Source organism: Exophiala bonariae (genome assembly GCF_035927105.1).
Source record: "Exophiala bonariae strain CCFEE 5792 chromosome Unknown scaffold_4, whole genome shotgun sequence".
In the NCBI taxonomy this organism is placed as follows: Eukaryota; Fungi; Ascomycota; class Eurotiomycetes; order Chaetothyriales; family Herpotrichiellaceae; genus Exophiala; species Exophiala bonariae.
This window is the reverse complement of record NW_027042479.1, coordinates 860,799-885,899: the sequence shown is the minus strand read 5'-3', so window position 1 is coordinate 885,899 and position 25,101 is coordinate 860,799. Positions and strand designations below refer to the sequence as shown.

The window sequence follows — 25,101 nt, the reverse complement described above, 5'->3', positions numbered from 1 at the left end:
TTGAAGTACATCCCACAGCTCTAGGTTCAAGGTTTGCCCCTGATCACGATATTCAATACCCCAACGTCCTCAATCTCTGCTCGAATCCGGTCACCAGGCTTCAACCAGCAGTCACCATGTGCCCCTGCTGTTCCAGCAGGTGAGCCGGTGAAGATGACGTCACCTGGCTCCAACGTGACATTCTGGCTCATGATACTGAGGATTTCATCGCACTTGTATATCATCTCTGAGGTGGAAGCATCCATCATTCGCTTTCCGTTCACGTCAAGCGTAATGCGCTTCTCATCGATGTTTCCAACGTATGCTGCAGGCACAACGTGAGGTCCAACCGGTGCCATTGTATCCTGCGCTTTCCCGCGCATCAGGTCGGTCCCAAGCCCGCGTCCCGCAACTATCAGATCCCGACAGCTCATGTCCAACCCTATGGTATAGCCTGCAATGCCTGCTGCAGCCTCGGCGATTGACGCGTGTCGCAAGCGTGCGCCGACAACTACCGCCAGCTCGCATTCCCAATCAAATTGCTTAGTAGACTCAGGGATGATCACTGATTCGCCAGGCCCGACCATAGAGGTGGTGGGTGGCCGGGTGAAGAAGGGCATCGGTGTCCATTTCTCGACAGGTAAACCCATCTCGGCCAGATGTCCTGTATAGTTAGCTCCAACAGCGAGAAGCTTCGCCGGATAGATGATCGGAGCAAGCAGGTTTGGAGTGCCAACTCCCGTACTGGCAGCGCCATTACCGGTGCTGATTATCGGATTCGCCTTGACCTCTCCCGAGGCAATCTTCCCAGCTAGCAAAGACAGTGTAGGGGAAGTGTTCTGCCACTCTTCAAAGATGGCCAGTGTGGTGGAGTATTGATCCAAGTCCAAACCTTCTTGACCATCTAATGTCGATTTGAGGAGCGCGGCAAGATCATAATAAGACCCATTCACGCCAATTGCCGATCTGGTCTGCTTTTTCTTGCCCATCGTGGCATTTCCATCAAAGGTTGCTAGAGTAAATGGCACAGCAGCGGTGTTTTCAGGCTGTATGGAACCCATGATTGACAGCTTGTTACTATCTGTCCTTGTGCTGATATACCGGGGTGTAGTAAATGAGAGATATCGTTGCCACCGATGATGAGGGAAGTAACCCCGTGTGTTACAAGTTCGGACTTTAGCACAGAACAGAGAAGCAATGCTCATCTAAACCAAATTCCTGCACAGGTCCGAAAGCGGAATGTTAAGACAGACAGATAGATGGATCCAAGCACTCCAAGATACCGTAACGAGAGACCGACGTACTATATGTATACCTGATAAGAAACCCCATCCCACACCACACCTAACAAACATACGCAAGCACGACGAGGTAATCACTCATTGACCCGACACTTCCTGCCTGTTTGCCAGTACATCCTCACTTCCGCGTACTGAAGCAGTATTGCGTAGCCGTTTCCTCATCCAGCATAGTCGGCAAATATCCACGTGCATGGTGGTGGATCGTTAGCGTGGTGTGGCTGCCGGGCGTGTCCCCCTCGGCACCACAGCCTCGTGCGAGAGACAGTAGTCAGTGGGACGTGTTGTTTCCGCAGCACTCGTACTTCCTCGCAAGAGCAACAGAACAGAACGTTGATTCGAATCTTCTGGTTCGCTTTTCATCTTTCCTCTCCTTCTGTATGTAGCTAGCTGTCTGCTCCTTATCCCATAAGACCAATTCTGAGACTCGGAGATCTTGCGTCACATCACCGATTTGAAAGTGCTGAGATTAGCCGAGTTGGAGTCACTCAGGCAGGCGGGTGAGCATGCCTTCGGAGAGTCTGGGTTCGGGTGTTATATAGATGGTTATCATTTTGTTACTTTGTACAGACCTAGGTGTGGATGCGTCGAGGTATGTTCATCAGATTCGGTAGATTTGCTCGCTTGGCGTGGAAATATGGATGAAGCGTTCCATTTGGATTCAATCTGCCTGTCAATGCAATCACATTGTAGCGCGTTGGGAACACGGCAATTAATACGTGAAACAGTCATAGGTATACACATATACATATATATATACAGTTTGAATACGTTACGGTCATGTCATAGCTGCCATCTCCGAGCCTCGCTTCCCCGCTTCCTTTTCCATGCTATCGCCTTGGTTGTCAGAGGCTACCATAATCTCTCGACTGAAGTCGGACTGGTGGTCGTCATAAGTGTGAACGTACGTACATCATCATGTGCTGGCTCGTAAGCAAACAAGACTTGATTAAGAAAGAAGAACGCTTGCTGAAGTGCCGACAGTGGTGGAATAAAAGAACTAGTTGTTGATTCATAATACATGGAATTTCTCATGTCTTTTGCCGAGGAGTCTAGAGCTGGATCAGATCGACCTCGCTGAAATCTGGCGGTGCACCAGAGTAAACACATCGCCCTTTTGAGTCGAGGCCTTGTCGCACATTACTGACCCACAGGTTCGAGCTGAATTGACCCATACGGTGAACTTCATCGTCGCTAACGCCGAGTTCATCACGTGGCAGCCAGATCACAGGCCTTCGAGCGCGTAAGGCACTGTGCTGGAACGCTCGCTGCACCAACTTGTCACGCTCCTCGGGCGTCAGATCTTCCAGTTCGTCGTTAACGCCAGCGAAGAGTGCATCTGCAAGTTGATTGCGGGCGGCGCGTTGTGCCTCAACATCTTTCTCGTTGCTGGTGAGAGGGTTGAAGTTATTGATCGTATCAAGAACATTTCCAGCGATGTTGCGAGGAGGTGACTCGTGTCTCTTGGGATGATGGGATCGTCGAGCGGATGGTTGACCTCCTTCCAGAACACCAGCCTCGCTTCTAACTCGGCTACGGCTTTGAGAGGGGCTGTTCCATTCACCGAAGTTGGACGCTCTGCGGTTGCGAGTATTGTCACGATCTGCCCACGACTTTCGGCTCTCACGATTATCTTTGCGGACAAGATTTCGCGGAATCAAATTTTTCGTGGTTCCAGTCGTCTTGTGGGCGGCGGCTTTGGCCCATCGAACACCTTTGCTCTCTGCGTCCAGATTCATTGCGATTTCTGGGTTTTGGAATTCGTACGGTGCAAGTGATGGGAGTCTCTTGGATCGTTGTCGTTCCAATCGCTCGGTTTTCTCTGCGTCAATCTGCTCGAGTTCGTACTCTTGTTGATCTCGATTCTCATCCCTTTCATCGTGTTCCCTTTGTTCCAACTGATCTTCTATATCGACACCATCTTCTTCGTCATCAATGACACCATGTTTATGCATCATAGCACGTGCGAACTCTTCGTCTCGTCTCACGGCATCGTCCTCGAGTGTGATAGGTAGATATCTGAAAAGCGGACTAAAGGCATTATTCAAAAGCAATTGATAGCCAGCCGTCAGGATCAACATGACGATCGTACCAATGCCTTGTCCAGCACACGACACATCACCGTGTTCATCTCTAACCAGGAAGAACATGCCAATCAGGGCAATCTCCATCACGTATATTCCCACAAAGGTGAAGTTGATCGCATTTGGGTACAGAAGACCACCAGTGTCTCGAGTGAATCTCGTAACATAGAGGGTATTGTATCTGTAGACGAACCAGAATAAGGAGAAGGTAATAATGTTGAACAGTAAGATCAGCGGTGATATCACTGAGTAGATTAAACCGATACAAGCCAAGTTTGTGTAGACCGGGAAGAAAGTACCCCACTGGATATTTGACAAGCTGGTTTGTCGCTTGAATTTGGCTCTTGCCGTGCTGTCGAGGATGGGAGCAAGAATGAACCAGCCAATTAGTGACCCGACTTGTAAAAGGGCTCCCGCACTAACAGACAATGCCTGAAGCAGCATGTACGAGAAGAAATAATTGGAGGCTTTGGGAATGTTGGAACCAAGCAGAGAGGGGACATTTGTAAACCCTTCCACACTCTGGAACAGAGCAAAGAACTGTGTCAAAGCACCGGCGATTGAGACAACCAAGAAAAGCTGCACAAAGAGGAACCAGAAATAGTATCTTTGAACAGATAGTTCCACAAGCATACCAGATTGAGTCCCTTGAAGTCGCACCAGGAACCTCAGGATAAGGGGTAGCAGGAACAAGAGCAAACCGAGCAATGCTGGAGGTAGAACACCCTGCAATACACTTCGGAACCAAGCTGGAATACTCATTATCCAGTGTAGGAATGAGAAGCTTTTGGCGGCGGTTTCAATTTGTGAAAGGGCAGATGTGAAGGCAACAGGGATAGCCCAGAGGAGGATCATCCCCGAGACAATAACGAGAACGCCTCCAGTTCGAATGTAGGCCGACCACCAGGGGATTGACATGTTATCCCAGATGACGTCGTTGGGATCGATCTCGACCAGACGTGGAGCCATCTGTTTGGGAAGATGATGACTGACACTTTGACAGGCCATATGTGCTGCAACTTGGTGGTTGAACTGGATGAAAGCCGAATTCATGAGCGGAAATCGTTCGGGGTGGGCTTGGTCATCTTCAATCTCGGTGTTGAGCCTGGCAACCTCTTTCCGACAATATTCGATCTTGTCAACCTTCTGGCCGACCAGTGGAAGGGCGAACATCCATTGCCAACCAAATATAGGCATTCTCATGGTCTCACGATCCTTGTCTTTCAGGTAACGGCGCCATACGGCATCGTCTGGGTCGTGATGGAAACCATCTGCGAACGCCTCGGGATAGTCGACATGCTCCTTCTCCTCGGAGCCAAGTCCAATTGCCTTCTTGAACTTTTCGAACTTGGTCAGTGGCTTTTCAGGTCGGGTTTTATCATCTCTCATCGTACTAGATTGAGAGATTGGGCTGAGTTGACCAAAATCCCGAGGACTCTTCTCGAAAGATCTGCCACGATCAGCTGGAGTGGCTGGAGCTCCTCCTGCGGAAGCATCCTTTGCATGAGTGGTTTTGGGTTGTCCTGGAGCTCTTTGCTTGGACGTATGATGAAGACGTCTTCTAGAGTCATGAGAGTGCTTCTGATCACCGGACGATCTTCCTTGCTCTCTCTCCTCCATGTCCTGGGCCATGAAACCATTGGTGGTATCGATGGTATCGTTGACTCCTTTGTTGACTCCTCGAATGCCTCCCAGCAGCTTGGTACCAAACTTGTCCAAACCCTGTGTAACAGCTGTGATGCCCTCACCGATGACAGGAATAGGAATAGCACGTCTGCGAGGCTGGTCGTCTTCGATATCGGACTCAACGTCGGAGGAGGAGGCAGAAGAGCCGGATCGATCGTCGTGTCCATCAAGGATATCGCGAAGGTTGTGATCAACTTGATGAGGATTGCCAGTGGTGATACCATGTCCATGAGCAGCTTTCTCGCCAGCTTCATCGCGAATGGCAGCTCTCGTCTTTTTATCGGACTTTGACAACTTCTTGCCAGCTGCTTTTTCGGCTTTGGCAATGTTCTTTTCGTTTTGTTTGAAGCATTTCTTGATGAGCTCACTCTCGGCGGCCTCCAGGGTTGAAGCAAGCTTATCACGTTTCTTGATCTTGTCGTTCAACTCGTCGAAATTCCTGTTGATCCAGATATTCCTCAAACCACCAGGAAAGACATCGAAGAGGCCATCAAGAGACTCGACATTGCACCACTTCTGAGGTATCGAACTCACAAGTACGGTGGTTGCAGATGCACGAAGACGATGTTGAGGGGACGTTATGTATGCCTGACGCATGCGAATGTATCCACGCAACTCATCGAACGAGACATAGCAGATCCAAATTACCAGGGCCAAGGCGAGGAGCCAGTGGGCCCAGTAGCGGCCTGTATGGTCTGGTGCAACATTACCCCATGCCAACTGATCTAATCCCGTCACATTGGACGCGTTTTCTTGTTGACCCAGGGCAAAGCGTGCCCCACGACCATCGACAAGGTTCAGTGGGATCAGTATGGGAAGGATGACCAAGGCCGCAGGCACAAAGATCTTGAGAAGCGTGCGGAGGTATCGTAGGAAGAAATAGGCGTCAAGACCGCATTTCTGGACGAAGTCGGAATTGGACGTGGTGAGTACGGGGGCAATCCAAGCCCACCATCCTGGCGGAGTGGGTTTGGTACGTTCTCTTTCAGGGACCAGATACGTTCTGGGTTGGTAGATGCGTGCGAAACGATCTTTGATCAGGAGGAAAAGGATGACTTGGACGGCGAAGATGGCAATGGCGGTAATGAGAGAGGCGGCGAATTGACTGGCGCTCTGGCCATTTTTCTGTTCAGCCGCAGCATTGCTTCCTCCAATATCCAAAGTGTTGTTAACAATCGACATTTTGATATTAGATGATTAGAGTTTCGGAATGTTTCTGGGAGGTCTAAGGTTTTTGGAACCTTAAAAGCATGACTGGGTGTTGGATTTGTTGAAGGTATTGCAAACGAGGAATTTCGATACAGATGTGATTGTAATGTGAGTGAGACCAAGTAGACGGTACACGCCCGGTTCTCTGAGAACCCACGCACGCTCAAGATAGAACGATAAAGAGGAGACAAAGAGGCGTTGAGGTGCCGAATGGGCTATCTTTGAAAATAACGGGAGACAATAGAGATCAAGAAGACGGGGAAGAAAGGATAAAGAGGGGAGTGGGAGTGGTAAAGAAATGAGTGGAGCACTGGCACACCGATTGAACAGGGAATGCGTATCTTGATTTCTTGATGCCACCACCAGGCTGAGTGTCATTGACGGAGAGATGTCATGGTCGACTTTGCCATCGTGATGGTGATTGTCTCAGGCCGATCTGCAGAGGAACGGTTGGCGCAAGATGACGACGGAGGCGCCAAACGGACAGGAGCACGGAGGCCTTGTTCACCAGTCAATTCACTCGACTGCCCCTAATCCTTGACAATTTGACGCCAACGGGCGCGCCATCTCTCCTGGTCTCTTTAACTAAGTTCACTAACCGAGCGCCTAGCTTGCCTAAATTCCAAGGCCTGAGCCCTCTTGCGTGCCGCCCCGCAACACGATTTCAAGTTTTCGGGTCGTTGAGCTTCCAACTGGAACTGCCCACAGGTTACAAACAATGTGCTAACTCATTTAGACAAAGACAAAAACACGTGGCGCAGCACAAAGAAACATCATCAGACTACCATTCATCTCTCAAGCGACTTGCTCAAACGACTTTCTCAAACGACTCTGAGTGTGAATAGCCGACCAAGGTTCGTCGAGTGACAATCTTGCCTTAATCTCAATGACTCAAAATCGACATTGAAACACCTCCCGCCGTCTAATCTCCTTCTAGACCTTGCCGTCCCGTGCCCGTCCAAGATTACGCGTTTGCATTGTGGTGGATTCTTGGCTCAGGCAAGGCTTTGCTGCCGCGGCACACAAGGCTAGAATTAACCTCGATGGATTCACTAGATCTCGACCTCTAACTAGAGTCATTGTGCTGACACTGCCATCCATCCATAGTGCCTAGATAGCAGTATATCATTCGTACATTAGTGTGCGACACTTAATTGCGCGATCATTGATCTAATCTGGAACGAGTTTTTTCGATTGTCTATCGTACTGAGTTTTTTGACGCACCCTCTGGCCTCGTGACGCGTGCATCGCTTCAATCATCGTGGCAGCCTCTACCGCATCATCTTCTCATTCCTTCATACCTTCATCAAGTCTGTTGGTTGCTGCAGAACGCCCTTTCAGCGGTAGTAGTTCTGGTTCTGCCCTCCATATCCCGCACCGGCATTACTGTCGTACTGACCTTGACCCTGACCTTGACTCTGGTAAGGATCCTGGTAGGACGTCTGATACTGATAATTCTGTCCTTCCTGTCCATAGGTGCCGACTCCTTGACCATATTGTTCATAGCCCGCTGGGGGTTGCATGGGCATTGGGGAAGGTGATCTCGCTGGAGGAGCACCAGGTTCAAGTCCGCTACCGTATTGACTGCCGTGAGCAGCGGCCTCGTGTAACTCTCTGGCTCCACCCAGTTCACTCCCCCCATAGCCTCCTGTGTCGTTGTCGTCGAGTCCACGCTTGCCGCCTCCGCCGCCAAAGCTGCCCATCATCTTGCCGTACTTGCTGAGATTCGAGGCACCGGGAATGGGGAGCTTGCCGGCGAGATTGAGAACGTCTCCAAATCCGCCGCCGCCACCACCACCACCGTGATGTTGCGATCCGCCTTGATGGCCGCCTCCACCCGTGAAGCTTCCAATCATGTTTCCGACCGCGCCTAGTGGGTTGCTATTCTGGCCTGAGTGGCCGCTCCCACCCTGTCCAGGAAGGAAACTCGTGAAGGCCCCGAGACCACCAGAGCCGGACTGATGACCTCCGCCGCCGCCGCCATGCTGGCCCGGAATGAAGCTGGAAAGAGCTCCAAAAGCGCCAGAGTTAGATTGATGACCTCCACCGCCACCGCCATGCTGGCCTGGAATGAAACTTGTAAAGGCACCAAGACCGCTGGTGTTGGACTGATGCTGAGCAGGAGCCGCGTGGTGTTGGACGTGAGCATGTTCGTTGACACCTCCCTTGTGATTTTTACCCTCACGGACGGCTTCAGAGCTCAGAACGGCTTCGAGACCCCTACCGCGGTCCGATCTGGAGTCGACCCACTGCTTCACAGCATTGTACATGTTTCGATGCGCTTCGTTCCTCTCGTTACGGAGAGAAGGATGGTGGAAAATACTCTCCACGTCCTGCAGGACTTGCTGGACAGGAACATCGGGGTGTTCCCACGCATAGAGAACTCTTGGTGCGATGTACTTCAAGATCTCAGCTGCGACACTGCCTGCTGGCTCGTTGAGCAAGTTGCTGAAGTGATCTTTACTGAGCATGGAATGCGTGGGGTCCGAGCAATGAGGATCGGTCCAGACCTCATACTGATGCTTGCCTGATGAATTGATCACACCCTCGCTTCCAGTCTGCAAGGTCTTTGAAATTGCGTTGATCACCGGTCGTACAAAGGGTGCCAAAAGAGACAGGATGAAGACTGTGAGAGTCTCGGTAATCCGGTCTACTAGTGCTTCGAGCCCCGGAATCTTCTCGATGATTGAACTGATGGTTCGTACCACTTTATCGCGGAACACGAGAATGGGGTAGATCTGAGCGACGGTTTTTGCAGGATCAAAGTTGGGCATTCCCTCCAGTCCGGAAGGAGCTGTGAACTGCTGTTGTTGACCGCCCTGTTGATGCCCACTCTGCTGCTGGGATTGAGTCTGCTGCCAGTTTTGCTGTTGCTGTTGTTGATGCTGCCAGTCTTGCTGTGCAGGTTGATTCCAATTGTGTTGTGCTCCGGGGAATTGATTCTGTGAGTTGTAGTTTTGTTGTTGACTGTGTCCTTGCCACTGATCTTGAGAGTGGCCCCAATTTTGTTGCTGTTGCTGCTGTCCAGCCCATTGATCATGACCTTGCGATTGAGGGAAGCCTGCGTTTGAGGCGCGTGTATTTTGCCAGTCATCAGCTCCGCGTGTGCTTCCGCCATAATTGTCATCGATGCCACGGCTACCACCTCCAAACCCTCCTTGCTCATTAGCCCGAGCTTGCGCTTGAGATGTAGATTGAAGACGCTCGGCTTCATCGCAGAGGTCTTTGGTACCCGGAACCTTGGAAAGCAATTTGACCAGCGTAGTCAGCGGATTTGAGGATGAGGCTGCTTGTTGGGCAGTTCCTAGAGCGTTGTCCATTTCGTTGATTTCACTTTGTGTGAAATGGTCTGTGGCCTCGCCTAGCACCGAGTGATAAAAGTCGACCATTCCGAAAGTACCAGTGACTAGGGGGAACGTCTGCTTTCCGCGGAGATTGATACCTGTGGCCACACCCACATGTGGGAAGACGTTGTGGAAACCCAGGTCTCTCAACACAAGCTCGACGTAGTTTGTGTGAGCGCCAAAATCTTCCAGTGTGTGCAACCCTTGGCCAAGGCATCGCAATGCTTCGGCAAGGTCTTCATCTTTACCCTTGAAGAAGCCGCTTCCATTGGTGTAAAGTCTTCCATGATGAATGCTTCGCTCAAAACTGAATTTGACAAATGCAGCCGAAGTGGCCCAGTCACCGTTGCCATTGGCGATGTAGTTCTTCATGCCGGTTTGCATGTCGATTTGGAGCTCGACATCACGAACTGGACCACGAAGACGAGCGTCATACTTCCTGGCATCTTCGTTGTCGTTATAATCCTTTGGGTTGCTAGAAGTGTGGTTAGAATTTGGCACTTTTTACCTGGAGCGAGGATATTCATACTCGATATGCTCCTCCGGTCTGTAAACCCCAAGTCTCTCCGAGGTAACCTCGAACTCAGCAGTAGCATATCCGAAACCGAGGAAAGAAAGTAGCCAGACCAATATACGGATTGTCTCAGGTTGCGCCTTCTTGAGAGCGCCTGTATCCATGGCCTGAGAATAGTCCCGCAACCAGTTTCTGCAATACATCCGTCCGTCAGCAGTCATCGCCAAAGGGAAGGGGGGGCGAGGGCCGGAGGAGGTGGAGGTGGACAAACCCAAAGTAAACACGTTTGATCATCATGGAATTCCATTTGTGATGACGGATGCAAGCAATAGTCTTCAAGACATCTTCAATATCTCCATGACGCCAATTCTTGCCTTCAATGGCGGAGATCGAAGCGATATCTATTCACGAGGGGTGGGAGCTGTCAGCATGATCCGCAATTCATCACTGGGCCGAGAGACAGAAGCAATGGAGGTCTCTGGGTCGAAATCGAGAAAGTATAAATTGGAGCATCACTCACTGCCTGCTCCGAAAGCATCTGCTCGACAAGTGAACAATATTAGTGCAAGCAACAACACCAGGAGCACATTCCTGGAGGATAACGCCATTGTTGTCTCTACTCAAGACACGACAGTGTCTTGACGTGATTGTGTTGAGAATACCAGGATTATGGCAAAAGTGTGAGACTGTGTGCAAGCGACGATGGGGTTTGAATTAAGGAATGAGGTCAGTTTGTGATATGATGATATGGTTCCCGCATGTGTCAATGACTTTTGCTCAATGCCAAGACAGAATATTATATTGCAGTTCCCTATCAGCATCTGGGCTTTTCAGCTGATGTCTCTTCCAACCTTCAATCACTAGTGTAGTAAGACCCCTCTAGCGCATTCTTTACTCCCCTCTCTCAGGCTTGTATATGTGGAACGACATCCCATCTAGACGAGCTCCCAGAAGCTGCCTCACGTTAGGGAGGCTGAACTTCAACTGTATTGGAATGACCAGACCAGAGTTGCCCCACTAACTGAATACCCAAGCACGTACGATTTTCCGACCAAGATACTGTACTTAAACCCCATCAAATAAGATGAGGAATCTGAATGAAGAACACGCAAGCCGACCCGCCATTCGAACATTGGCATGTACGGAGTACTGTAGCTTGGGTGGACTGGCACGCCTCAGAATTCATCGTCCCCTATTTCAGCCCCTCCCTAGTTAGCTTGACGCTCAGCCTCTCCTCCCACCAGGGCCACCACTCCTGCCTCCCGCACCACTTCAACCCCGCCATCGCATCAAAACACAGCCACCCTCCGGATAGGTATGTCTCTTTGAGAGTGTAGTGTCTGTTCTGTACTCCGTCCCTTGCGGAGCTGAAGCTCTGCATCTGCAAGGCTGGCTCATTGTGGCGATTCCTGTCTGCCTGGTTGAAATTCTCAGGTATTCAAACATACCTAGGTAGTCGGAGCTTCTCATTCCAAGTCAGCCTGGAGGATCCAAGCATCTGTAGGAGGTACTTCATGGGCAGCCCTTGTCACAAGCAGACCAAACTCCCCATGTCGGGTGACGGTGTCACATGGACTTCTCTACTGCGGCGCAACCGTCTTATGATCATGTCTGGAAGGAGTGACGTTTTTTTGTATAACACATAGGACTTGTGATTTTCAACATCTCTCTATACTATCGGTAAAAATACATCTCATGAGCAGTGGTTATCATCAAACCAAATCTGCATTTGCTGGCAAGAACACCGCAACCCGTCGCAAGCCTAGATTCGTTTTGAAAAACCAGCCAGCCATCATTCCATGAGATGTGCATATATTTTCATCCTGACGTCAACCCAACCCAACCAGGATTCCCATCAAAACCTTTCTGGTATCTTTGTTTCGCATCCACCCCCAGCCGTTAAAGCACATCACATGCTTGATTGTGCAAATATAAGTAAATCCCCAGAAAATAACATGTAGATGGAAAAACACCGTCAACGATGATGATGATCGTCTTCTATCGTGATCTCTTGACCTTCATGGTACTCGAAAACTCCAATGCTAAAACCGATGTGTCTTTTGGAAAAATGCTGTGCCTGACTCCCGCCCATATTCTTCCTCCACAACAGATGGCTGGTATCATGATGTAAAATCTTCGTCAGATCGCTAATGCCTTTCGCTCGATGGACAATAATAGTATTCGGATCGTAATGGTGCATATATACAAAGCAAAAGAGGTGAGATGAGGAGGTACAATTGTCGGTACAGCGATCGGCAAAGGCAAAGCAAACATCATAACATCAGCCACGGCAGAAAAGAGCGGCACAGCCAGCGGTCCGCACAAGAGTAAGAGGCATGAAAGGTTCAAGCACTCTACCATCGACGAGACATGGTTGTCTGCTGCATCATACCAGGGGAGATGGATGATGGTGGGCTTGCAATGCGGTTGCCGGTCGAGGGGTTTACAATGGGAATGGCGCTAGTGCGGGACGAGCGAATAGCGGAGGGTTGGTGGATTTTAAGGTTGCTGCTGTTGTTGTTGGTGTAGCTTGGAGGAGACATATATGCAGATGTCGCAGCAGAGGAAATGGACAAAGCGGGAGTGATTTGATGAGGTTGAATCTGGGTTTGTAGAGGAGACGAGCTAGGAGAGCCACTGGACAGCGAAGAACGATCAGACCCGGAGGTGACAGATTGGCGCTTCTCAAGGTCAGCAAGGAAGGATGTTGAAATGGAAGAATCGTCACAAACCTCATCAAAAGTCAAGAGGTTTGGACAAAACTCGAGGTCGTCGTCGATATCGAAGGAACGGCCGGCTTCAAATCTTGCTCGGTAGGCAGTCATGCTGGGAGCTTCGGATATCACAACTTCCTTGACAATCTTGGGACCACGGAATTGACGGTGGGAGTTTTGAGCCGAGGATAAGCGTGGTGCTCTTCTGGAGCGGCCATGGTGGTTATGTGATTGAGGCATGGGGTGGGGGTGTTGAACTTGATGATGTTGCTGCTGATGATGTTGAGCACCGTAGAAGAATGTCGACATGATGTGCTGGAATCTAGGAGCTTCCGAGATGGAATGTAAGGTTGATAGGTTGGAGAAGAATGGTGGGAGAGGTCAGGAGAGCAGCTAATCAAACAGTGGCAAAACAATGACGGATTAGGCACAGCTGACTGTTTTGAGGAGGGTCAAGCTTGCAGCTTTGGAATTCAAACAGGTCTATTCTGTTGAGAAGAATGTGCAAAGGTGCAGAGCAGGGTCGAGTGCAAGCGGAAATGGAACAAGAAGATAGAAAGGCTGCGAAGAGGTACGAGGTAGAATGATGGAGAATGGAGAATGGCGGGTGAGACGAGGCGGTGATGAAAGAGTAATAGTATGGGAATGGGAATTGGCGGTGGATGGCGAAAAGGCAAGCAAGACGGAAGGGAAGCTGGGATAATTGCGGGTGCAGGAGTGCCAGTCGACTGTGAGGTTGAAAAAGACGGGAGGGTGGCCAGCAGACCTCGTGAGTCGTACGAGTAGGAGCGAGGACTAGTAGGCGCTACCTTGGTCAGTAGTAGCCAGTTTGAGTCAAGGCTTCTGGGGGTGCCGGGTCTTGTTGTGCTGGGCACAGCCGAGAAATGGCAGTATCATTGGTCACACGGGTGTCCCTGCGCTGGAGGACTAGGCTCCGACTGGTCATGGCCGCCTCGTAACAGGCATGTCGAGGCTAGACAGCGCCGCATTGGTGCAGCTGGGTGTTCTGGGGGCGCATTGCCGGAAATCCACGTTGCCCATTGCCACCCTTGTTATGCAGGAGGGTCGCTTAGCCGCACTTCTGATACCGGCGCGAGAGATTTTGCTGACGGCAACAGGGTAAATGTGAGCACGTCGACAGGACCGAGTACACTAATCACCTTTGGATCACGCACGAGCGCTTTCTTGCCCAATGATGGTGTCATTTGTGTCCTACGAGTGGGCTGCCACTCGTGTCTCTTCCCTGGTTCCCTGCCCGTCCCAAATTCAGACTCTGGGAGTCTGGAAGCCTGCGCCTTCATGTTCCCTTCCCTCATTTTCCTGCAGGTCAGTCGCCCACCATCTGCATCTCGCCAAATCATCGTCGGTTTCCGCCTCGTGCTGCTCAAACCTTGACGTCGGTCCCTCAATTTTGGGTCCTTCCCATCTCTCAGAGTCTCGATGTTGAAACGACCACAGACTGGACAGCCCACCCTCCAAGTTTATCGTCTTTCTAGGCCCTGCAGATCAACTCACGTCCGCCTTGATTGTTCCGTGGTCTGAGGACCGTAGATCCGTGATAATCCAGGAATATTGGGACCATGTTCTTCCAATGATGAGCACTCCACATATCCCTTCACATCATGCATCATGAGTACTATTAATTGTTACTCGTGACAACAGCGTCGAGCAGGAGACCTAAAAATGTCACTAGTGATGCATTTGATGCCTCACCAATCTCAGAAAATACCCCACATATTTCATGGTCCAATACACGTCTCCTGGGGTCTGAGAGAGATGCCTCATCTCCTCCCTGTCTGAGAATGAATCTCATGAGCCCCCTCGGGGTCGATCCCCTGACTCCTGGATACCTGTAAGCTGTAACAGTCATTGACTTTGGTAAAAGAGCCTGTACTTTCGCGCCGTTGGTTCTCAGATGAACGCCGCAATGGTTGAGATCTTGACGAGGCGGGCTCGAGCTGCAGCACCCTCAACTTGGGCGGTTTTCGGCAGACGCAATTTACACTCACCCTTTGGGCACGGCCGAAAGCAGATCGAATCATGAGCCACTTCACGTTTCACAAGCCCTATGACGAAAGACATTGCTGTGTCTCCCAATCAGACCCCTAATAGATTTGCCGAGATGACTTCATGTTTTCCAGTTTCAGCTAGACTCCGAAGGGACGCTTCCGAAAATAATCCCCCGTCGAGGAACATCGTTCTCCCGTTGCCGTCTTTTCTCCGAGTCCATACGAAGTTGACGATGGGTGAAATCGGTACATCAATATCTCTCATGCATGAGTGGTATCCTCATTGGGAAGGAGTGCGAGAAGTGTATACGAGCTGTTTTCACATCCTGTCCCGCTACCTGCTGCTCACAGTATCACCTGTTGTGGCGGGTGTTGCTCGGCCTGACCACCGCATTGTCTGATCAGGATCGCGGAATTATGACTATTGCGCATCCAGACTGCGAATCACATCGTAACCCTGGCACCGAGGTGTTGATGCTTGACGGTGGTCCTGAGATTCCCTGTCCGGGCTGATGAACTGTGCTGCACTTTGGGCTTTGTATAATGCCGCCCAATTGTATGGTGTTGTCCAACAGCGCCCGTAGCGTGTGCCATAAATCCGCATAGATTCAGAGTTATGACTTGGGACAGCACTCGCGATTGATCAACCCATTCTGACATACGGAAAAGCATGTCAGTTTAGCTGAGATCCGAAATCTCCTGCCAAGTAGCTTCTCATCCTGTATCGCAAAGTCCATGGATGCCGCATGCCCGCAGGTTTCGTGGCATCACTGGTGACCTAGTATCTTGTATAGACGCAGGTGTGAACCGTTGTGTGTCGAACAGAGCCTGGAAAGTGTTCGAAGCGCAGGTGTCCAACCTCCTCGTATCAAATCGGGGCATCCGCCTCCTCCGCACGCCTGAGCCTCCGGGAATCATCAGGAGCAGCGGTGTCATCCAGCTCAACGAGCAAGTCGTCCCCATCCCCATCCCCTCGCCTACCAAGTAATCCTTCACCCTCTTCAGCCTCCAAGGCGGTCTCATCCAGCCCTGAAGTCCCACCAGGCTTCTTCCCCTCCTCTCTGCGCCCGATAACGACATTCCCGATGGCCAGCAAACTTGCGCCGCCCCACCACATGCCATTCAACTTCTCGCTGAAGATCATCCAGCCCAGCACGGCCGTGACGACGAAGTTGGCCGACACGTTGACGATCGACACGCGAGTCGTGCTGTCTGCGCGGGTCAGGGCTGCCGTAAAGAGCGCCCACATCGCCGCGTTGAAGGCCAGGTTCAGGAGGAAGAAGGTGCCGCGCACGAGGAATTCGATGACTTTGTTGGTCGCCGAGAGGGAGAGGAGGAGTGCGATGTGTGAGGAGAGGGTTGATGTGAGGGCTGTCGTTGTTCTGCGGGTGGGAAATGGGGATGAGATTAGATTTTGATACATGGTGGAGGAGGAGGAGGAGGAGGAGTAGGAGTAGTTGTAGACGAATCCCACTCGGCATGTAAACACTTACAGTTTGGCGAACACGCCGTTGATGGCCGCACAGGCACCGCTCGATACCGCGAGCACGATCCAGACGGGCTGCCGCCGTAGTGCGGCCACAAGTGAGGATGCTGCTGCCATGTCTTCCGCGTAGATCTTCTGGCTTGTGTCCGAGCTCGGGCTGGCAGTCTGCTTATCTACCACGGATTGATTCTTCTGGGTCTTTCGTTTCCGTGCTTGGGACATGGTATAATATGTAGGAATGAGGAAAAGTTGGAGGTGAGATACATTTTAGATTCGAAGAGGACTTCAGGGAACTAGAACTAACGCACACTAGCCAGGATGCGAGGCTAGTCATCGGGACAAGGCTGCGAGTGTGGGACTGGCCGTTTGGATTGACAGGGGCTCAAGACGGAGACAGACTGCCAGCATATGTGATGATTATTGCACATTGACAACCTTTATGCAAAATGCGAGTATGAGGTGCTTCCACTTAAGTTCAAGAAAAAGAACGGAACACGGGATAGGAAAAAACCCATAACATTGATAAACCACACCCATATGCACCGTACCATCTACATTCGCTGAAACAAGTGTCCCTCCTCCTCACTGTTTCGCCTTGCCAGTTGAGACCACGTTCGGCGCCGTCTCTTCAGCCTTTGACTTTCCCTTGCTCTTGTCTCCATCAGCATTCTCTTGCGCTTCCGGCTGCTTAGTTATAGAGCCTTCCTCATAACCCAAGGATTTCACGATTCCCAGTCCTTTAGTCCGTCCTTCACGAAACAATATTCGTTCACCCACCGCGAGAAATTCTGGACGCTGTACAAAGCGGAATGCCACAGTAGCCCGGTCTCCAGTCCGTATGAACTCGCGATCAATGTCTATTATCGCACAAGTCTGGCTGACAGGACCAACATGAAGCATCGCTTGGTACTTCGGACGAATGGTTGTGGCGTGAGAGAGGATGAGAACTTCAGCAACAAACTCCCGATACACCTTTGGTGTGACGGTCTCAAGCTTTGGCAGTACAACCATTCCTTTTCGAACTTCTTTCCGTCGGATTCGCTTCAGTGCGAACGAAGCGGACTGTCCAGCGCTACATGCTGGGACTTGGATCCTCTTGCGCTCGATTGACCGGATATTTGTGGTCTGAAATTGTCCCAAGGAGTCTGGACCAACCAAGACCGAGTCGCCAGCATGGATCACGCCTGACTTGACCACTCCAGATACAACTGTTCCGACGAATGGAACGGAAAAAGTGTCATTGATGTGGAACTCGAAAGGGGCCTGGCTATCATAATGTCCATGGTGAGGTAGAATGTTCAGGAAGGTGCGTACCAGGTCAAGACATTCGCCGGTGACATTGGAGACTTGGAAGATCGGGCATATCCGCTGTGAAACGAATTGAGTTGCAGTCATGACTGTTTCTTCATGAGTCTTGATAAAGATGGGGATTTTACGAGCTCCAGGAGATTTGAGGATTTTGGTGAGTTGAGTGATGGTCTGTTCTAGAATTTGAGGCGGACAGATATCGATCTTGGTGATGACAACCATAACTGGCACGTTCAAAGCAAGAGCGATACCCAGATGCTCCTTGCTCATACCTATCAAGCCATTGTTTGCTGCGACCATGAGCAAGCAGTAGTTTGGTGCAGATGAGAGTAGACCAAAGACAGTGGTTCTCAGGTATCTCTCATGACCAGCAAGGTCAGTGAACGAGATGACTTTAGCCGAACGAGTGCCAATCTCGCCCCAGGTAAGCTTTCGGCCAGGGACATTGGAACTTACGACCTCCCCATGAGTATCAAAGCCCATAATCTCCATGCCCACAGATGAGGTTCGGCCAGACTCAATCTCGTGTTTGTGACGAAAGAGATTGACTCGGGCCTTGCCACGACCATCATCAAGGTTGCCTTTGACAAGAACACCTAGCATGGTGGACTTTCCTGCATCGACATTCCCGACGACCGCTATGCGGGTCTCAATGACTTCCTCTGCAGTCGCTGGAGTCTGTCGAATGAGAAGTTTCCCGTGGCAGAATGGATCCTTGGGGTTCTTCGTGGTGATTTCAATGTCACCACCTACATTGTATGTTAAAAGCACACGGACAGCAGCGTTGAGAGATGAAGCAGCCTCGGTCACCCTTGCTAACGCGAGGTTCCAATTCTCTCTCGTGAACGCCATGGTTTCGCCGTTGTCTTCCAAGCCCAAATCGAATAGAGTCTCTCCATGGCCTTCATCTAGTCGAGACTGAACAAGACCAGAAAGTTGGTGCAATGTTACACTGGCATCGGGTGAAGAGTCAAGTAACCAGTGCTTCAGTTTGACTTGGCTCGGGTTATCGGACAAGCCGAGTTGATCCAAGATGTCGAGCTCTGCATGATCTTCATTGGCAGATGATATCGTGGCAGTAGAGTAGCCGCTATCGCTATAGACCGACTCGGTGCGCTTGACACGAGATTGTGCCTGCTGTTTGTCCACATAATCGGCAAAGTCAGAGAGAGCCTGTCAAGGGAAGTTAGCCACAGCTTCAGGGCAACAGATTGGGGGCCAAGTACAAGCTCCCCTTTCCGACGATCATGGAGAGATTGCTTTATTCGAGTCCCCATGGTGGATATAGTGCGAGTAAAACTAGTTCAAGTTGAATGGTGAATGGAGTTGAATCAATGATATCGAAGTGATGGAATCGCCCCCGCGCTCGTCAAGGTATTCGTGTGATCATTTTCGGAATGAGAAGAGAAGGCGGAACAGAATGGGATACCTTATGAGAGCATCATGTTGAGAATCGGATGAGCTGAGGTTGAGAGATGTAATGGACTAGTGAACGACGACGTTGATGGACAGAGACTCTGTTATGAAGTAACTCAACTGAGGTTGGGCACAGCAATCAAAGAGTCATCACATAGTGAGCGGGGAATCTGGATCGAGGATTTGAGTCATGCAGGAGCAATTGCTATCGAATCACCCCACACTGGAGGAGTAAGACGATGCTTCAGGCTAGAGAGGCGTCCTTCCGGGCGATCTTGATAAATAATGTCATGCTCTGCGTAAGGCCTTGGGGGTCCCATGGGGTTCCTATACTGGCTATGAACCCTCTATGAGGAGGCCCGGAAGTGCCTAAGACTCCGAGGTTTCGGGGGGGCAATACACACAACCCCGCACGAGTATGCCTTGCTTCAGTTATGGAGTACCCAACGCGCCACCAGGCTGACAGTATCTGTGAGTCTGTGACTGACCTTGGTCGCTACAGCGTTCGATAGTCTTCCTCCATGCCATTCGACTGAGAAACAGTACCGTTGTCTGATATGAGTCATCTGCTCGTGTTCGCCAACAGTGGAATTCAACCCTATTCTGCCAATCGAAAGACATGGATGGTGGCTTCCTGTTATATGCGAGGTGGTGCTGTCAGGGATCATTTCGCAACATGCATTATGGTGCAGCGTCGTCATGTTTACCCATACCACTCCAGGCCCCTTATGAAGGTGACTCCGTCTTGATGTTCGAAAGTGATGACATCGCCTTCAAGAGCTCGGTTGAGGAGAGATCAGGACGACCGAATCGCCTGAAAAGTATTAGCGAGGACTGCATATGACAGACATTCTTCAGGAGACCAACCACGAACGAAGAGCATTTCTGATTGCTTTTTAGAGACCTGAGATGCGCTTTTCTTAGTATTCTGCGTGTCTGAAACCACCGCGAAAAGGGTCTAACCAACCTTCATGTTCTCTTCTCCATCATCCTCTTCTTCGATGGTGTATATTGTCTCCTCGACTTCGCCGAGGACAAGATTACAGTGACTGTCATAGGCCTGAGAACCTCGTCAATAGAAACCAAAGGTCTGAGAGTCAAGATATTCGTACATGGAGCCGGCCTTTTAATTCTCGGTCTCCCCGCAGGCGAACAAAGACTCTTTCATCTAGCGACAGGCGCACAAGATCGAGAGGCTCCGAAACCCCAGACGCAGCTTCACCACCGGTATCTGCCATGGTAGTATCTTGGTAGGGATTTTCAGGGGACTGAGGTCGATGTTGTGGGTGTAGTCGAGTGCTTGGTAGGAGGGGAGACAGTAAAAAGCAGGCACGACCACTGCAACTGCAACTACGACCTTTCTGCCAGGGAAGGAACTGCTTCCCAATCTGGAATAGTGCCGTCTCCAACTTGAATCTGAAGTCCCCCAGCAGATGGTGAATAAATTTGTTCTACCACTCGGTACATCAAGAGGCACAGCTCGGTCATTCCAGTTCGTGGCCGCTCATTTGAAATTCCATGCCAGTGCCTCTCATTCTTTCCTCTGGTCCCCGAGAGGCTCTACGACATTAAGGCAGGGGCATTGATGCATGGCTCCGTCCCTCTGCACAGGATCATCAATGGCACCTGCAAGTTGAAATTGTCGACTGGAAGTCCCTCCAGCAGCAGTCGCATTCCTCATTTGGCCCGTCATATCCGCTGCCGGCGTAACTCGTCGTCTCTATCGCGAACGCCTTTGTCAAAATGGCCATCGCCGCGCTCGCCATCATCCAAATCCTCTGCTCCCTGTTCGACAGTCCTTCTGCCTACCTCTCCATCTCCCCCGTCCCGCGCATCAAGTCAACGAGCTCGAGAGTTTCATAATACCCGTGGAAAGCACACAACTCACGATATTCTCGCATTGGAACGCCATGAAGATGCTCCCACTCAGGATGAGGGTGAAAACGCTTCCCATCCAGCTCCACGAGCGCCAACAATGTGGGAACTGGTCAAAGAAGGCCATCCTGATCGCATATTGCTTGCCTTACTCAATCCAACAGTAGCTCTCGACTTCGTTTCCACGGCCACGGACGATGACTTTGCCGACGCAATATGCGCTCTTGATCCCGATTATTTCATCACACCTTTTCGCGACTTGCATTATCATTTGAACCCGTCCATGGAGACTCAACCAACCTTCCGGACTATCAGATCTTTCGAGGAGCGTACAAATACGTTTCTCAAGATACTCCGGAAGTTGATCGCGGACCGCGAGGCAGCTGCTCGAACCATTACCTTAAGAGTCTATTGCCATTTGTTGAAATCTTCTGCTGTTTGTGGTAGGGCAGATTTGGCCAAAGAAATCTTTTACCAATCTCTTCCCGAAGACCGCCTGGTCCCTGATCGTGCTTGCTATAATTATCTTATGGAAGCGTTGATCTGGAACAATCTATACAGCGGACGTGAAAGACATAAACTTCGCGTTACTGCAGACCGTCTGGAAATCCGTTCCCGGCTCGACAGACACCGCAACTACGCAGGCCATGGAGTCACAACCCCTTCAAATCCAGAAAACCCCGATTCCATCAGACTTCAAGTGCTCAAGATCTTCAACGATCTTGTCCGTCAGCAAATCTCTGGTGACGAAGCAACATTCTGCCATTTGATGGTTGCAATGGGTCGTGAGGGTGATATGAAAGGTGTCAAGAGCGTTATGAAATCAGTATGGAATATTGATGTGGACGCTCTCAACAATCTTGACGAGAAAGAGCTGGAACCTCCTATGACTTATGAGAAGAACTCGATTCTTCGACCATCCGAACGTTTGCTCTTTACTATTGCCCACATCTTCTCCAGCAATAACCAGGTCGAAACTGCCTCCACGTTGCTTGAATATATCTCCCGGCACTATACCATCAAGGTTCCCAATAGAGTTTGGAATCATCTCCTTGGATGGGCGTACTCGATCTTCAGTCAAGGTCGCCCTTGGCACCGCAAGAGGGGAATAAACATTGGGCGTCCTTCGGCTGCTGCTGTTGAATCACTTTTTATTGTCTTACAAGGAGAGCCATATAATATCGAACTTGGTATTATTCCTTTGCATTATCGAATCCGAGTCCGACTTGCGAAACGTGTACTCGATGTACTGCTCGATGATGTACGAAATTGTCTAAAACAGCTTGACGAGGACAGGCATGCCCTTGATGGCATCTACGACAAAATGCGGTTGCTCATGTCCGAGTATTCTCTGACTCACCAAAATGACCTCGCCACGGAGGATTTCCTGAACCTGAGGAGGGAATATATTCTAACCTCCCTAAGGGTAGAAGCCCATTTGCAGTTGATGATCAAAGACCTTCGCAATATCTTCAAAGAAACATATTTCGCAGGGGGAAGGAAGATTGGCAATTGGGCATGGCAACGGCTTCCCAACTTGATATTGGAGTGGTCCGAATTTCTACCCAGCCTATTGCCCTACTACACACCTACGGGCCATGTTGTCTTGTCTACCCGGGAGCATCGTTTGCAAGCCATTAGGGAGAAAAATGGGTTCCAGACCAGGCGGGCTGGCCATCTGCGAAATATCTTGGATACGTTCAGCCCTTTCAAGTTAATGAAAGCTTCGTGGGAGTGTAGTTCTGGAGAGAGAGCCATCTCAAAGTATTTCAAAGACATGTGGGGTCCCAATCGTGAGGATTTCTCCACGGACTGGGTTGCGGATGAGGAGATGAAGGGTCGAACATGGAGGCAGGCCGAACCTGCATATCGGAGCCCTCTGCGTCCCGCTCCAGAATGGCCTGAGAGTGGTTGGACGCCCTGGCCAAATCCCCCTCACCCCAGGCCCAGAACATAAAGTCCCAGAAGACGCGATAGCAAAGGCGACCGTCAGTTCACCCGTGGCTGTTTCTCGACTGGCCACGACTGTATAACCACCACTGTACAACTACAACTATACCCTCACTGTACGAAGCTTGGGTCTGGCTCAGATCGCTGTAGATATATGAACCCAGCAAACCATTTCGATAGAGAATTTCACTCCTGATTTGAACTACTTCGTGACGCTCCAGATGAAGATCTTCCTCCTCTCCGTCGGCCATTATTAGTCTCCGACCTTGAATACTAAAGGGGGTATATTTCCAACGACCTATGTGAACTGTTGTAAACCACTCGAAGACGAGTAACCACCTGCATGGAGACACCACCACCTTTCTTGAACACGTAGATATCTGAGCAAAACGCCTGTATAATCCCGTACGTGGGTGCTCGCACTCGATTCGTAGATAAAACTCCCTGGAGGACACTGTACGGCAAGAAGTACGCTAATCTGAGGCGGGAAAGGAGTTCTCCACAGAGTGGAAACCAGTCGGTCTGAGTGACTCGAAGAGAGGGAGAATCGCGTGCGGTGTGACGTACCCAGTTTCCCCCATGGACCGTAAACGCAGTGAGTGGGTCGGGAAAGGCAAGATATCTCTGGCGTCAATCGGCTTCCCAGTTGGGAATCCATGAAGACGCCGAGACAATAACACCAGTTCCCAAAAAACGAACAAAAACCAATGCATCATCTGCGCTGCTCCGTCCCAGTCTCATGATATTCTATCGCGCTCAAACATCTTTCTCCCCCGTTATCTCATCTCGGCAATAAAAGTACACCCAACCCTCGAAATCTCACGATGCAACGACCCGCTCCGACCTCAAATCATTAACGACCATATAGCGACCCAACGAGATCCAACCCCAGCGGAACCAGACCATCTGGCTCTTATGGCCGGAGACCATTGCCTCGCGCGCCTTCCAGTAGCGAGGGATGTCATTGACGAACACCGTCCTCTCCGCCGCGGTGTCCTGCTTGGCCTCGCTCGACGCGATGGTCTGTTTCTTGCTGCCCCCGAAAACGGAGCCGTAGATACCTCCCAGCAGTGTCGGGACGGCGTCGAGGATGAAACTGTATTTGCGCGCCATATTGACCGTCGGTAGCGTGTATAGTGCCACGGGGCAGGCATAGCCTGAATGTCCTTTCATGATGGACTGGATGAATTGCTTCGCGCCGTGGTACAGTGCGATGTGGTTCGGGTGGGATGAGATGCCTTGTGCGTCAAACGTGATGAGGACGTCGATGGTGGCGCGAGGGCCGGCAGGCATGTTCTGTGCTGCTGGCGGAGGGGTTGCGGATGACGAGGCGCTTTTGCTGTGTTTCTGGCTTTTGGATTTCCGGCGGTCTTTCTCTTTCTCTTTATCTGATGATGGGGGTTCAGAGGAGGCGGTGGTGGTGGTAGTGGTGTTGGCGGGAAGTGTGGCGTTTAAGTGTGGCGCGAATGCGCTGGCCAGGACGCGAACGATTTCTTCCGGTCGCCATGTCTCATTCATGCCATCCTTGAAGCGGTCGTCGTTGAGCACGAAAACGTCTTCCCTCCGTCGCACACCCAACGTCACAGCTGCGGCCTCAATCTCCTTGCGCCGGGTCTCGCCCAGCCCTTCGCTGTCGCCCGTGCTCATGCATAGAATCTTAAGATGGTTTTGTAGTGACGGATGTGTGAGGGCCTGCAGTGTAGGGGAGAAGAACATGGATTCATCGTCTGGGTGTGCGATCAAGAGGATGATGCGCTTGTTGCGGAGGTTGGATGGCACGGGTGGGATTGAGCTCGCTGTCATGTGCCAGAGGAAGAATACCAGAACGGGCACGAGGAGAAGTGTCACCACAGTTGTCGTGCCCGCCATAGTGAGGGATTTGGATTATAGTCGACGATGACCTCACTCAGGAAGCAGCACTAAGATATCAACCGACAGCGAGAGATGAGTGGTATGTTTGTCTTAGTTTTGCGGTGACAGTGCTTTCCCCAAGACAGCCCGCGACCAGATAAGTCTAGTTCAGGGCTGCTATCGCCCGCGCAGGGTCGTATTGAAGAAGTTGTAGACACGCGGCTTGTAGAGGGGAACTATGGCTGGTGGTGGGATTGGCAGTTCGTCAACCTTAGCGATATGCACAGTGAGTTTAGCGGCTGCACGACAAAGTTCATAATGCAGATGTCGGAGTTCATGTGCGTGTGTGCAGGAAACTCCTCTTTTCTTGTTGTTTCT

The 25,101-nt window shown here is 50.8% G+C and overlaps 8 protein-coding genes across 8 annotated transcripts; 1 reads left to right on the top strand and 7 right to left on the bottom strand.

Annotated features, from left to right (window-relative positions):
• Positions 1-26: 26 nt before the first annotated feature.
• Positions 27-1,040, bottom strand: LTR84_009886 (uncharacterized protein; the record flags this gene model as incomplete). Its single annotated transcript, XM_064853424.1, has 1 exon — positions 27-1,040. The coding sequence occupies one exon, from the start codon at positions 1,038-1,040 to the stop codon at positions 27-29; it is 1,014 nt and encodes a 337-aa protein (XP_064709823.1).
• Positions 1,041-2,329: 1,289 nt separating this feature from the next.
• Positions 2,330-6,229, bottom strand: LTR84_009885 (uncharacterized protein; the record flags this gene model as incomplete). Its single annotated transcript, XM_064853423.1, has 1 exon — positions 2,330-6,229. One exon carries the CDS (start codon positions 6,227-6,229, stop codon positions 2,330-2,332), a length of 3,900 nt encoding a protein of 1,299 aa, XP_064709822.1.
• Positions 6,230-7,593: 1,364 nt separating this feature from the next.
• On the bottom strand, positions 7,594-10,278 carry LTR84_009884 (uncharacterized protein; the record flags this gene model as incomplete). Its single annotated transcript, XM_064853422.1, has 2 exons — positions 7,594-10,075; positions 10,130-10,278. 2 exons carry the CDS (start codon positions 10,276-10,278, stop codon positions 7,594-7,596), a joined length of 2,631 nt encoding a protein of 876 aa, XP_064709821.1.
• A 2,190-nt stretch (positions 10,279-12,468) lies between these two features.
• Positions 12,469-13,068, bottom strand: LTR84_009883 (uncharacterized protein; the record flags this gene model as incomplete). Its single annotated transcript, XM_064853421.1, has 1 exon — positions 12,469-13,068. One exon carries the CDS (start codon positions 13,066-13,068, stop codon positions 12,469-12,471), a length of 600 nt encoding a protein of 199 aa, XP_064709820.1.
• Positions 13,069-15,705: 2,637 nt separating this feature from the next.
• On the bottom strand, positions 15,706-16,545 carry LTR84_009882 (uncharacterized protein; the record flags this gene model as incomplete). Its single annotated transcript, XM_064853420.1, has 2 exons — positions 15,706-16,219; positions 16,331-16,545. The coding sequence occupies 2 exons, from the start codon at positions 16,543-16,545 to the stop codon at positions 15,706-15,708; spliced, it is 729 nt and encodes a 242-aa protein (XP_064709819.1).
• A 360-nt stretch (positions 16,546-16,905) lies between these two features.
• LTR84_009881 (uncharacterized protein) lies at positions 16,906-18,908 on the bottom strand (the record flags this gene model as incomplete). Its single annotated transcript, XM_064853419.1, has 2 exons — positions 16,906-18,804; positions 18,858-18,908. The coding sequence occupies 2 exons, from the start codon at positions 18,906-18,908 to the stop codon at positions 16,906-16,908; spliced, it is 1,950 nt and encodes a 649-aa protein (XP_064709818.1).
• A 2,114-nt stretch (positions 18,909-21,022) lies between these two features.
• LTR84_009880 (uncharacterized protein) lies at positions 21,023-22,879 on the top strand (the record flags this gene model as incomplete). Its single annotated transcript, XM_064853418.1, has 1 exon — positions 21,023-22,879. One exon carries the CDS (start codon positions 21,023-21,025, stop codon positions 22,877-22,879), a length of 1,857 nt encoding a protein of 618 aa, XP_064709817.1.
• Positions 22,880-23,691: 812 nt separating this feature from the next.
• Positions 23,692-24,741, bottom strand: LTR84_009879 (uncharacterized protein; the record flags this gene model as incomplete). The annotated part of the gene is made up of 1 exon (XM_064853417.1): positions 23,692-24,741. The coding sequence occupies one exon, from the start codon at positions 24,739-24,741 to the stop codon at positions 23,692-23,694; it is 1,050 nt and encodes a 349-aa protein (XP_064709816.1).
• Between the last annotated feature and the right edge of the window lie 360 nt (positions 24,742-25,101).